The 14847-nt window shown below is 43.6% G+C and overlaps 1 protein-coding gene across 4 annotated transcripts in view; it reads left to right on the forward strand.

Moving 5' to 3' along the window:
• NHS (NHS actin remodeling regulator) overlaps window positions 1-14847 on the forward strand; it is a 344164-nt gene that overhangs the window by 301002 nt on the left and 28315 nt on the right. For all 4 annotated transcript variants that reach the window (XM_060234017.1, XM_060234019.1, XM_060234018.1 and 1 more), the window contains one exon: window positions 10992-11144. In XM_060234017.1, the coding sequence (XP_060090000.1) occupies window positions 10992-11144 (153 nt within the window). The remainder of the gene's footprint in view (window positions 1-10991; window positions 11145-14847) is intronic.

Raw genomic sequence — 14847 nt, forward strand, 5'->3', positions numbered from 1 at the left:
CCACAAATTAAAACAACAACAACAACACAGCCTGCAGATGCGGGGGATTTGCAATTATATCATCTGTGATAAAACCTGCCTTCTTTTCAGTGACATCAAATATAGCCATAAAACCAACAAGGCACAGAGCAAACGGCACACAAACACATGTGCAGACCTTAGATTGATCCAACGATAGATTCAAAGGCAAGAACTATGGTGAAAAGAAAAAATTGAGACGGTATCTTACCAGGGACAATATATTCTCTAAAATAACATGTTCCCAGCATGACCTCTAGAGCTAAGAGATAGCAACACATAAGTGTGCAATCCTATGCACACTTCCCAGAGTGTAACCCCTCTTGATCTTGCACTTCTGAACAGAGCAAACATCTTTAAACAATCTCCACCCTTTCTCTTTTTCATCTTTACTCTTTCTCTTTCTTCCTCAGCCTTTTTGTCTCTGTTCTTAGATCTCTTCCTCTTCCCTTCTTGCTTATTACTACATCAAGTTGAGATGTCATTCAGCACCCCAGCAGAGGATTTACCTGCAAAAGCATTGAAGGGAAAGGTGCTGGGCTGAGGCCAAAACACCAGGGGCAAAGAAGTGAGAATAAGATGATCTCTGCCTTCTGTCTTGTACCCCATCCCATTTTCCCTCTGGGCAGCCTGATCTGGGGCCTCATCAGAGGCTGAGGGAGCTGAGAAGGGTGCTGGGGCAGGAGCCGGGGGCCGCGGTCACACTCACCATTAAATCCATCCCTAACCCATCGCTATTATACCCCGCAGCTTTTTTACAACGAATTTCCTGATCAGACATCCCTCCATCCTTCAGCATTGATCCCGTCATTGGTTGATCAGAGGTCTCAACCGGACCTCATTTTTTGAGATGGCATTCCACACTCGCACAAGCGCAGTACCGTGGGAAATCGTGCTTGGCTTTTTTTTTTAAAGGTGTCAGAAAAGGTGGGCCATCTGCCCACCCCCCATTTAAATACCTGGAAAGGAAGGGGAAGCCCAGGAGTTCTCTTTGCTGTCTTGCCGCCTGGCGGGGAGACAGCAAAGGTGGGTCATCTCCCCCCCCCCCATTTAAACACCCCACCATGGTGTTTAAATGGGGGGGAGCACAGCAACTCTCTTTGCTGTCTCTCCAACTGGCAGGGAGACAGCAAAGGTGGGTGATCTTCCTCCCCCCCATTTAAACACCCCGACGTGATTTTAAAAGGGGGGGAGCACAGCAACTCTCTTTGCTATCTCTCTGCCTGGCGGGGAGACAGCAAAGGTAGGGGATCTTCCTCCCCCCCCCTCCATTTAAACACCCCTCCATGGTGTTTCAATGGGGGGGAGCACGGCAACTCTCTTTGCTGTCTCTTCGCCTGGCAGGGAGATGGCAAAGGTTGGGCATCTTCCTTCCCTGGCAGGGAGACAGCAAAGGTGGGCAATCTACCTCCCGCCCCATTGAGGAAAGGTCCCCTGTGCAAGCACCAGTTGTTTTCGACTCTGGGGTGATGCTGCTTTCACAAAGTTTTCATGGCAGACCTTTTACGGGGTGGTTTGCCATTCCCTTCCCTGGTCATTACACTCCCCCCCCCCCCCCGCCAGCAAGCTGGGTACATATTTTACCGACCTCAGAAGGTTGGAAGGCTGAGTCAACAATTGCTGGTGGAATGATATCATTTGGAGTGGGCTCTCGCAGGGAAGCGGATGTGCGCTTGCGACGAGTCGGCTACAATAGAGCGTTCAAACAGAAAGTACGCGTGGGAGTCATCGGAAGCATTCTTATTCCGGATTTAATGTACTATCACAAAAGTCCGCATCTCAGTCGTGGCAGTTCGGGACACGAATGAGCCAACGACCATTGCCAGATGCTGATGTTTGGACAACCACATAAAATCCAACATGCATCTGACTTTCATCCATGCCCATCTCGTCAGTTTATGTGCATCTGACCTCGGCCGGGGTGTGGCAGCGATGGACTGGGGCAAAGCCAGAGGGTGCTGACCAGTGGCCCTGGAGCCCACTGGCCTTCATGCTGCTGCTGTTCAGCCTGGGGTGGGGTAGGGGACTGTTAAGCAGTGTGTTCAGATGCTAGAGTGATTTCAGCATAGCTCTTTATTTAGCAAGAACACACTCTGAAAACACATGCAACAAGCTGCAGCTATATACTCACAAATGCCACCTAAAACATACCTCCAGCAATAAACAGCCCAACAGAGAAACAGGCACTTGGATCCTTTATTTGCATGGGCATCATTCAAATGGATATTACCTAATCAGCTGCCTCAGCAATGGGCTTCATTCAAATGGATATTTCCTGATTGGCTGGCTTTGCAAGAGTGGCCAATCTGAGTGCAGCTATCAGGATCCTCTCAAATAAAGGGTCTTTGCTTGAATCTCCTGATACACTGCAGCAGGGGGTGGCCAAACTTGCTTAACATAAGAGCCACATAGAATAAATGCCAGATGTCTGAGAGCAACAAAACATGAATGTCAGATGTCTGAGAGCTGCAAGACATAACATCAGATGTTTGAGAGCCGCAAGACAGGGAAGGAGGGAGAGAAGCAAATAGATGGTGCAGGAGAGGTAGAAAGAAAGCAACTTTAACTTTAAATGCATTCTCCAAGCTGCCAGCTGGCTTGGCTTGGACAATGATTTAAAGAGACAAATGCCTTCCCCAAGCTGGCCGATGGGGCAGTGGGGGCTTCAAGTGCCACACAATATGTGTGAAAGAGCCACATGTGGCTCCCAAGCCACAGTTTAGCCACCCCTGCACTATAGGGACAAGGAAAAAGAGAAGGGATCTTTGCTGCTGTTATGGAGCAGAAGTAACGAGGAGGGGGGGAGGGTTAACTTACAATTTTTATTTTTTTTGTAGAACAGAGTTAGAGTCCAGTAGCATCTTTAAGAAAGAGCCCTGTGGTGCAAAGTGGTAAAGCTGCAGTACTGCAGTCTGAACTCTCTGCTCATGATCTGAGTTCGATCCCAGCGGAACCTGGTTCAGGTAGCCGGCTCAGGTTGACTCAGCCTTCCATCCTTCCGAGGTCGGTAAAATGAATACCCAGCTTGCTGGGGGGAAAGTGTAGATGACTGGGGAAGGCAATGGCAAACCACCCCGTAAAAAGTCTGCCATGAAAACATTGTGAAAGCAACATCACCCCAGAGTCAGAAACGACTGGTGCTTGCACAGGGCACTACCTTTACTTTTCTTTTAGCATTTTTAAGACCAACAAAGTTTTATTCTCATTGGTCTTAAAGATGCCACTGGACTCTCTTTGTTCTGCTGCTTCAGATCAACAGGACTTCCTCCCTTGATCTTTTTCATGTGTGTTTGTGTGTGTGTGTAAGGGCCAGCAGCTATTGATAAAATCAAAAGCGAAGCTCCTCTTGCTGGGGAGGTGGGGAAGGGGAATGCAAGCATAGAACGACAGGGCCCCGCTTCTCCCTTGGAAGACAATCTGCCCAGTAACTAACATGCAGTAGCAAACCTCCTTGATCTATTGGCTATGCTATGCAAATCAATAAATGGCCAAAAATAACCGTCCCCCCTCTGACTTTTAAAGAGCTATTCCCCCCACACACACCTTTCAGATTTTGCAGAGGGAGGGAGAACTCCAGAAAGGCAAAGCAACGCCCCTTCCATGTTCAGGCCGCCACCCTTTTTCACTCCACTGCAGGAAGCGAAATGCGCTTATATGGAAATGTACTCTTGCAATTCGGGGGCTTTACTTACAAGGAAACCTGCAAAGAGGAGCACCCCCTCCCTTCCCATGTGCAAACTCCAGCCTGATCTCTGGCATTACTGATTTGGAAGCCACTGCCAAGGAAATGAAGAGGGCAGCTTTGAACTGGGCACAGCCAGCATGGGGAAGATCTTGGCACTTGGGGCTGAATCCAGCGAAAATAAACAGCTCCCCAATCCAATGCATGTTTCTGGGTGGGCTATTCAGGGAGGCTTACTTACCAGTAAACCTTACAAGTTATCCAGTAGATTAAGCAAATACTCCACTTCCTCCCACTGAGTTAAATTTAACAGTGCACACCTATCTTATCTACTCAGTAGTAAGCCACACTATGTTCAGAGAGACTTACTTCTGAGTAATCGTTCATCATTTCATATCTTTAAGGATGCAATCATTTACTAGTGAGTAATCCCCATTGCATTTAGTGGGGATTTACTTATGAATCTGAGTACACGTACCTAGGCATAGGCTCTTTAGTGGTTTCAATGCTATTATTATCTGGGCTGGCCGGGGTGGAGGGCATGGTGTTGGTGGCTAGATGTGCAGAATGTGGACATGGCCAAGGAGGCCAAAGGAGAGGTGGTCCACCTGTGACTGTAGGTGATGATGGCACTGGCTGGGGCGCCAGCCCATGGCCGGCAGAAGGCAGTGCCAGGTGCACCTGAGGAGATGGCTGTGCCAGGGTGGCCAAGCTGTCCTCTCCGCTGCCCCCCAGGCCTGTCCCGGTTCCCACAGCTGCCCACTGGCTCTGCCACCAGCCTCCTGCTGCTATCACCTCTGAATTGAGACACATGGGGGGCACCCAATTTGGCACCCACCCCCAAAAGGCAGCTGCCTATTTTGCCTAGTGGGTGGGACAGGCCTGTATGCCAGCCATAGAATTTGTGAATCTGTGGTGCTCTCAATACTATAGAAAGCCTTATTTTAAGCCTGGTAATATTTGTGGAGTTTCTTGTTTTGGTGGCTTTAATGCTGCATATTGAGTGTTGATTGTCTGTGTATTTGATCAGATTGAGGAGCAGGAAACAGACTCTCTTTAGACTCTAGGACAGAAAAAATCATCTCCTAGTGTTTCAGTGATGGAGCTACTGGTCATTGGAATTCTAGTTTGGTTGGAAATGAGCAAGAATGTGGGGTCCTGTCAAAAGCAAACCCACTCTTCTGACCTGTTCCTTGGCAGGGTAATTGAAATTTGGTTGATGATAACTTTTGATTATCAAAGACAGCCATTTCAAGAACAATTTAACATTAATAAAACACGATTTCAATAAATTTTTCCATGTGCTGAATGCTGTGCTGTAAGTATATCTGATATGAACAGCTGTTTCTGTTCCAACATGCTTTCTTTTGTGAGCTCTGTGTTGGAGCACCTTTAAGGTTGTATGTTGAGCTAAGGGATATAAACAAACTCCAGAAGGTCTTCAGTGGAACCCCTTGCAAATGGTTTTCTGCCATAAGTGTGTACTTACTAATAGTAGTAGTAGTTCAATACAAACAACAGCAACAATTTATGTATGCGTGCATTATTTAGTGCTTTCCCTAAACATTCAAAGTGGACCACACAGAATTCATAAGCTATCAGTATGAGCCAGGCTAGTATTATATTCCTACAAATTGGAGGCCAGTGAAGAATTGCAGCAGGAGAGAGAAATAACTGGGACATTCTTTGCACATGACCAAGCGAATCAATTTTTCACCTCACTCTGTTTTTCTCTTTAATTGACTCTCAGCTTCTCTCATTGTTCTGATGGCAATGAGCATGCTCCTTCCTCATCAGGCTTTTTGGGCAGGATAGATTTTAAAGTTTACAAATGAATATTCTTTTGTGCAGTGAAAGAATTCCCTTAATGCAGTGCTTCCAGTGTGGTGCTCATGAATGCCATAATGCCTTCCAATATGTAAGGAGGTGGCACATTTGAATGTGTGGACCACCCCCAGTTCACAACAATCATGTATAAGATACAAGTACAAATGTGACTGATAGGTGACTAGCAGAAGTCTACAAATAAGCTGTGGTTGAGATCTTGAAATACAATATTCTTTTTTCATTTGATCCCAGTGTGCAGACTTTTTCTGGCCTTTTCTAGAGGTTCACTGCTGTTGAGAAGTAGGTATTTTTCCTGCTTCTCCACAGCTCATGGTGCCTTTGTGCATCTCCTGAGTTTTCTCTAATTTTTCACACACCAACTTTAACTGTGAAGTTTTGGGAAAGGTTGGAGGGCTGATATGTGGATGTGAAAGGCTAGATCTTCCTTGTCCTGCCTACATGGCAGCCATTCTCCCTATACCTGTCCCCAAAACTGCCATTTGCCCAGTTGCCATCAGCAGGAGGTTTTTTGTTTCTTAACAAGCAGCTGAATATTGTTAACATGTTACAACAACCTATTTGTCAGGTTCTTTGAATTCCCATCTCTCATGTAAAAAGAATTAAACTTAACCCCTTTTGTTTTAGAGATGTAAGAGGAAAGGCATATCTCTACAACAAAAAGGCTAGATATCTACAACTTTTAAATGAAAGCTGATGATTCAGAGAACCTGATACACAGATTGTTACAGCTACTAATTACTGGTAAACCCAGAGGTTGAATTGAAAGTATTGTTGTGTATGACTGGGGGCCATTTATAGCAAATGACCATGTGTATGTTTCACCAGCATTATGGACTTCCTAAATGTGAAAAAGCACTACTGCTTGTACATAAAATTTATTATTGTCCTGGTGCTTGTGTTAATAAGACATATTACACTGATATGCTTGATGTGCCTGGATGTGTTCCTGACATACCTTGTATCTTAGATTAATTTAATTTTCTGTTTTAATTACAATATTTTCAGTAATAGATGTCACAGAGTATATTATTGTTAGGGTTACCAGTTCTGGGTTGGGAAGTACCTGGAGATTTTGGGGATGGAGCCTGAGGAGGAAGGGATTTGAGGAGGGGAGGGGCTTCAGTGGAAAATAGTGCTATAGAATCTACCTTCCAAAGTGTCCATTTTCCCCAGGTGAATTGATCTCTTGTCATCTGGTGATCAGTTGTAATAGTGGGAGATCTCCACTTACCACCTCAAGATTGGCAACCCTAGTTATAGTTATAGTTGACTTACCTTGCAACTAGGAACAGAAGATTTGATCCTGTCCCCAACTCTGCTAAGGATTCGTACAGACTTGTATGTTTTAAGATGCTTTTGTCTTTCTTGTGCAGTGGACAGTGCATATTTTTTCTTTTGCCCTTCAGTCAGTCAAACCTGTTTTTGTGATAGGTTGAGTTACATCTTGAAAAAGACAAAAGGCAGCCAGTACTATTAAATTGACATATACAAAATTGTTTTCATTGATCTCACTTTTCATGTTAAAAGTTTTTATCCTAGCTAAAAAGCATAAAATATTGTAAAAGCAAAATGAAAACAGCAACATAAACCATAAGGATGCCGCATAAATATCACAGGATCAAAATGTTCCTGTAGTTATAAGCCAATCGTTTCCAGTCAGCAATAAAACCATTAAATATCAAACAGGATGAAAATCTAAATAAGTGCATATGTTAAATCAAAGAGATTAAAACTAACCAATGCAGCAATCACCTTCAAAATCAAGCCACAAACTCTCAGGAACATTTTTTTTATATAAACCTGACATGCCATTGTGGAGGGAGGCGGGCTGTCATAGCCAACTGGTGACCTCATTGGTGAGAAATAATATACCCAGGGCCAGTGACAGTGCAGTTTTGGAGCTGGTTTTAGTGTGTTTTGTGTTGTAAAGAATGAGCATTTATCTACCCTATTAGTTGAGTGCTAACTTAAAGTATCATCCTAGGCTTTACATCTTCAATGGATGAGGGATAAGGTGGCATTGATAGCCTTTTAAAAGTGCCAGATACCATTTCCTTGCACTAATGCGCACTTCCCTTCCCCTTCCAGTGTTTAAAACTTCCAGTGTTTAAATTATAAAACCTGTGTTCTGGATTGTGGCTAGCATCAACATAGCAGTAGGGAGGAAGTTACCTCCCTATTGCAAAGATCTGGTCCTCTGTGAATATCGTAATTGTCAATGGCTTTGAACTTCTTCCTGAAATTCCCCAGGAAATTTCTTGCTTATTATGAATCAGAAAGCACTCAAACAGGCATTCTCTTGCTAATGGGACAGGTTGACTTCTTGTAAAAGGTCTTTCTAGCCACAGATGCACATGCTTCATTTGCTTGTGGTAGCAGCCTGGGCAGGGTATTGTCTGACAGTGAATCAGTGCTTTGAATTGTCAACAGTTCTTTCATATATCTACTTTATAAGTAGGATGTTCGATAGGTAGTTTGTGATTCCTGGAATCTGGTACAAAATCAGACTGTGCTCTTTTGTGTTTTTAATCAATGAATAGATTTTTTCCCCCTTTTATAACATCTGTGCTCTGGCACAGGTTTAACTGTGCAATCCTGAGCACAGTTACACCCTAAGTCCACTGAAGTCTCAGCTGGGTATAACTCTTCTTAGGACTGCACTCTCAGTAAGCACAGTTTGAGACTTCTGGAAATGCAGCAGACTCACATGCCCTTCTCTTCTGTACTGTTCCTCCTTCCATCCAAATGGGCCAACATAACATTTGTAAGCACTGGACATGGTTAGCTATACTGTATAAACCTATTTCAAATTCTAAGCTAGGGTTGTGAAGACAAACCTGATTAGCGTTCACCATGGCCAGCACAATGCAAACATTGTTACACCACTGCAGTCAGCCATTGAAAGGATGGAGATTTGCATGTGGATAGGAAGAAGGGAGACAGAAAGAAGCACACAGAGCAGATTCTCCATCAAGAGACTGAGAACCATATTTCTGCACAGTATTGAGACTTCACCTTTTTTAGGGATTCATCAGAGCCTGAGAGCCCCGTGGCGCAGAGTGGTAAAGCTGCAGTACTGCAGTCCTAAGCTCTGCTCATGACCTGAGTTCGATCCTAGTTTCAGGTAGCTGGCTCCAGGTTGACTCAACTTTCCATCCTTCTGAGATCAATAAAATGAGTACCCAGCTTGATGGGGAGAAAGCGTAGATGACTGGGGAAGGCAATGGCAAACCACCCCATAAAAAGTCTGCCATGAAAACGTTGTGAAAGCAATGTCACCCTAGAGTCAGAAACGACTGGTGCTTGCACTACCTTTACCTTTTTACAGAGCCTGAGGGAGTCTCCACTTTGCAGTTCTGTCCTTTCCAACCTTTACTGTGTATTCTTCCACTCATTTTTATAGTCCTTTGTTTATGTTATTATATTTATACTTATAGACATATTTATTTTAAAAAAAAAACAGACTGTATTTGTTTAGTAATTAAAGGTTAAAGAACTGAAAAGGAAGGAGAAGGAAAACATGAGAGTCTACAAAAGCAGACAGAGCCGTGGGGGGAAACCCCTTGGATCTATCAAAATAAATAGAGCAGAAATCTTTCTTGCTGGCCTTTGTGTTGTTATTATTAGAACAAGCACGCTTGAGTGCACTAAGCTGTACTACCTTCAAGCATCCATACATAGCTCAGCTACAATGTTTGTTTTAAAACAGAGTCCATGAATGATGGATATATATGATCAACAGTGATTAACACTGATTTGAAAAGCAACAAAGCCCCCCACTTTTCTGTGTTTCTACATGCCTCAGAATCACACATAATTGTTAACCACTTTGCAATTGGAGAACAAGGACTAGAGCATATGAAGCAGCCATTCCATGGTAGCAGATGTAAATCACTCCCCATGGTGCCTGCCTCTACGTGGCACATTCACATGTGTTGGCTTATCACATGTAAATTATGTATCTCTTTTCCACGCCACTCATGTGGGACATAGACCTGTAGCATCAGGAATCATAACATTCCAAACAGAGGAAGATTTTGGCACTCTCATTTGAGTGTCAGTTTCATGTGGAAGGACTATACCATATGAGCACCTGCACATTGGAAGTGGCACTCAAGAAAAGCATATTATTCTGCACTAATGCTAGCTCAGCACTTAAGGGAAATTTGTTGAGTATGATTAATATTTAGTGATTTCATTACCTGTACTGTGTGAAGTGTCTAAGTAGCTGAAGTTGTTTTTTAAAAATCATTTTAATATTTCATACTTCAATGAAGGTTTTGTCTATCTGTGACTAGTTTATCTATTTTGATGTCAGTCTTACAGTCTAGCCACACCCCTGTTCTCAAAGGCAGTATCAAACAGTAAAAACAAACAGACTTGTAGGAACAGAGAGACTCAGGTTCAAATCCCACTCCACCATAAAAGCTTGCTGGGTGACCTAGTCTGCCTCCCTATGCTGAGCCTACCTCATAGTTGTGTTGTGAAAATAGTAGAGAATCCTTGGAGGAAGAGCAGTGCAAAACTGAAGTAGGCAGCTAATTCTGAACTAGGCAGCTGAGTGTGCATTTAACTTGGAATCTGAATGCTACTCTCTTATTCCTTAAGTGCATCAGTGCCAATGGTCAGAGGAGATTGATATAACATAGCACAGTTAGTAGAGATCAGTAATTCCTAAAACCAGAATGGTTCAGTTTCATATATTCTCTGAGAGGCAATCAAATAGGGCTGGTTTTTTTCAATAGAAAAGGTGTTTTTAGAAGCCTTTGAATAAATTCAGTAAAATAGCTCCAAATGTTTTGGGTTAATTAGTTATAGCACACACTAGGAGGAAAGGCAAAACTTATAATTAATTATTTAATCGTTTGGGCCCTTAGCCCAGAGAGCACTCACCTTCCATACATGCTCTTGTCCCATCCACATATATATCCACAGATGGAAAGCTAATGAATCTAGAAGACTTCTATACCACCATTCCGGCTCAGAGTGATGCAAGCAGGTCTCCACTCCTCAATTTTACCCTCAGAACAACCAAATAGGTTGGGAGAAGATACAGTGATAGCCCCAGGGTTATCAGTGAGTTTCATGACTAACACGCATACCCTGAAACTGACCACCGGATTGAATAAGGAAGGCAGGCATAGATGCATCAGTTATGGTGAACTTGAGACATTTCAGTGAATGCTGACATTTATTATTCATTAATTCTTATTATCAGCAGGTTTGATGCATTCAAGGATATCTGAAGCAACTCTGCCTTTCAGAGCTTCACAGAGCTTGTTTTCAGTGGGCTGACTTCTATTGTATTTTGAAAGCTTTTAGTATTAAGTTGTGACCAATACTGATCTTTGAATGGATATGCTATTTTAAAAAGATATTTTAATTAAGGTTCCATCCATATTCTCTTAGGAGAGTAAACATGCTTTTCTCTTTGATTCCACAGCTGTCTCAAACCTGGATACAGAGAGTAAATTAAGTGTGTACTATCGTGCGCCTTGGCATCAGCAAAAAAGCATTTTTCTTCCTTCCACCAGACCAGCTTGTGTAGAGGAGCTGCATCATCATGCCAAGCAGAACTTGCGAGCATTGAGGAGAGGTAAGTGATTACTATGTGACTGATAAAACAGACTGGCATCCTCGTGATCCAGTGAAGATTGGGTTCTTCAGACATGGAAGTAGAACTTCTCAAAAATACATTTCATTTGAGCAAAGGATCTATACTGTGTTACTGAAATTAAGCTGTGGTAATCATTTTGTGGCTTGGCTGTACCTCCTGTGGCAACCATTTTGTGGTGGCCATTTTGTTGCTGTGCCCACCAGGCTGTGTCATAATTCCAAAGGTGCCTGCAGCCTCAAAAGGGTTGCACATTTTGGTTAGACAGTGCTCATTTTGGATATTTAGTAGTGCTTTTTAAATGTTTCAGGGCCAGTCACTGGTTCGCGGCAGAGATCCTTGCTTAAATTTAAGTCCAGGACACATCTGCTACTGTAGCACCATTGTTCCAGACCCAGTAAGAAGAGTTTTTGCCTCATAAAGAAGCTCGCAGAGTTATTACAGCATATGACGTTGCCTCATTGTGCTGAAAATTGTCTGCTCTAACTGGCAGCTGTCCATGGTCCCAGACTGGAGAAAGATCTTTCCAAGCATTCTTTAACTCAGGGGTGAGGAACCTTTTTTCTGCCAAGGGCCATATGGATATTTATAACATCATTCGCGGGCCATAAAAATTATCAGTTTAAAGAACAGTGCTCCACTGAGGGAGAATGATTCAGGCCAGCAAAATTAATGCAAATAATTGTTTTTCTATTTGAAGTCATGTGGGGTGAGCCTAATCTGGCACACACACACACACACACACACACACACACACACGGCCCGCCGCCCTAGGCAAATGCATAGGTCCAAGGCTTTTATGTAGAAAAAGCCCAGCAGGAACTCAGTAACATATTAGACCACATCCCCTAATATTAGCATATTAGGTCACACATTCATTAGCATATTAGACCACACTATCTGGAATAATCAAGTGTAAACTGAACTGTGACCGTAACTTTTTCAGGCAATTCTGGAGGCTGCCATGGAGGCTGCCACACAGTACATCTGGGCCCTGTGATCCCTGCCAGACCCTGGGGAGGCTGCTGCATAGTGCAGTTGGGCCCCATGATCCTCGCTGGACATTCAGGCCCCAGGGGGGATGCTACATGGCTCGGTATATGGCCCTCAGGACAGAGGTTCCCCACCCCTGCTTTAACTGGAGGTGCCCCAGCAATTGAGCCAGGGATCGCCTACTTGAAAAGCAGGTGCTCTGTCGCTTAGCCACAGCCCCTTCAGGAAAACTACAGGGAAAGAAGTATCATCCCATGCACAACTGCTCTCTTGAAGGTGGCTCACCTCTGCTTCATCTGGAAATTGTGCCAGGGCATAGTCCTTAAACACAGCAAATGAAAATAAAGGCATGCACAGGTTGCTATTTCACTGTGTAACTGCAGTTTTTTTCCACACCACGCACACAGACTTAGGTAGGGCAGTATACAAACTCTCTAGGAAGTAACTTCCAGAACTGGATAAGTTCTTAACACCTCTCAGGTTGAATGTTATCACCAGCATCTTTTCCCAGGTGTGAAAAATGGCCTTTAAATTTAAAATGGCACCCTCTGACCAGGAACCCCTTATTCCAGAGATCCTCAGCACGGTGCTCATCAAGGCACCCTTTAAGATGCACTTGGGGATGCTGATGCACAACATTTTAGCTGGCAGTGCAGGGAGAATTGTCTCAGCCCAGAAATGAGAAAGCATTTCCCTCCTCCATTGGAAACAATAGAAGATGGGGGCACGTACTTCCATGGTCCATAGAATTGGACCCCCTGATCCAATCTTTTTGAAACTTGGAGGTATTTTGTTTTTTTAAGGAGAGGCACCAGATGATATGCTTCAAATTTGGTGCCTCTATCTCAGCCCCCTCCCCCGAGCCCCAGATATCCCCAGATCAATTCTCCATTCTATTCTATGGGGCCCATTGACTATAATGGTCTTCATAGGCAACAATGGAACCAGAAAAAATATTTTTGCACACCCCTGTTATGCTTTTCAGTATGATTAGTAAACTGCCTTACAAAAGTGGGGTATAAATATTTGAAAAAATAAGTAACTTCCTGTTTGTTACGTTAGGCAGGATTCTGATAGTTCTGCTTGACCTATAATACTGATTGTTATATTTCACTAAAAGAAAAAAAAGTAGACTGCAAGAGCCTAACCCCCATCCAAGTGCTGTATGACTCAATGCAGGGTGATATTCCAAGGCCAGATTACCAATATAGTGGAAAGGGGCGGATAGACCTGTTCTCTGGAGGCCAGATCTACCAATATAGTGGAAAGGAGTTGCTGGACCTACTTGCTGGGGCCAAGTCTACCAATACAGTGGAAAGGAGCAGGTACACCTATCCTCCAGATGCCTGGACAACATTTTCTGTAATTAAATTTGACTCAATTCTTTTTTTCTCTTTAAATTATTCTTAAAATATAGTTTAAATATAGTTTAAAAGAATTATGGTTATGGAAATAGCCCCAGGTGGGTAGCCATGTTGGTCTGAAGCAATATAATAAAGTTAGAGTCCAGCGGCACCTTTAAAACCAACAACATTTTATTCAAGGTATGAGCATGAAAGCTCATACCTTGAATAAAACTTTGTTGTTCTTATAGGTGCTCTCACCTTTTGTGGTTGGCTCCACTTCCTGCAGTAGCCACTTTGTGATTTGTGCCACTACCCTTTATCAGAATTCCAAAGATGCCTGCAGGCTCAAAAAGGTCAGGGGCTCCTGCCTCACTCCTTGCTTTCCTCCAAATTTCCAAGGGTCTGTTTTCTCCTGGTGTTTGGGCAACTCTGGTTCCAGTGTCAAGCCCAGACCATAGAAACAGGTGCTAAGGTTTAGCTCCTCACCTGACACACAGCTTCCTGCTTTGAAGAAAGCTGAAGTCGGCAGCTATTTCCTCCCTAAATGGTACCTCACAGTATTCTTGTGGACCCAATTTCTGCCTTCATTTTCCCTTAGGGACAGTGTGCAGGAAGACATTGCTTGCAGTAGTCAAAACTTTTAGACATGAGCTTTGCCAATTAGCAGGCTTTGAATTCAGAAGGAGCTCATAGGAGCACAGCTCTTGAACCTTTCTTGAACCTTCTCCTCCCCACCTACCTACCTTGTCCATTGAATAGAAGGTGCAGCTGCATAACAATCCCTGGATGAGCTCCACCACCTATTTTTCTACAAAACGACCCCTGTCAATTAGTATCCATACCTGCTGACACTCTGGCAACTGCTCAGTCTTGATCTTTAGCTGGGAGCATCTCCTGGTGGCCATAGCTGGATGGGACCTACTCAGATTTGCAATATCCCACGAGGAGATAGGAAATGTAGGGCTAGCAAAATCCTTTTCGACGTCAGACCTGAGCTGTAATCTGGAATAGGAATTAAAGATGGAACCTAACAACCAAGAGCTGCAGTTCTGTTAGCAGTTCACAGAACAGGCCAGTAGAGAGGGATGGCTGCACAGATGTGAATGAGAGAGAAAGAGAATGCAGCTAGGTACACCCCACAGGCAATTGTTACTTTTTTGCCCTGAAGTAATCACTTGTCTAGTGTGATCTCTCCCAAGTGTCAGCACTTGGATAAATCCTAGCACTGGATTTATATACAAATTTAAGTAAGCTACAGTTTAGGGCCTCAGATCGTGATTAAAAAAATGTGATTTTGATTAATAGTTTAGGACCTCAGTTTGTCTTAATCCAGCCCTGCTTGGTCC

Source organism: Heteronotia binoei, chromosome 3 (genome assembly GCF_032191835.1).
Source record: "Heteronotia binoei isolate CCM8104 ecotype False Entrance Well chromosome 3, APGP_CSIRO_Hbin_v1, whole genome shotgun sequence".
In the NCBI taxonomy this organism is placed as follows: Eukaryota; Metazoa; Chordata; class Lepidosauria; order Squamata; family Gekkonidae; genus Heteronotia; species Heteronotia binoei.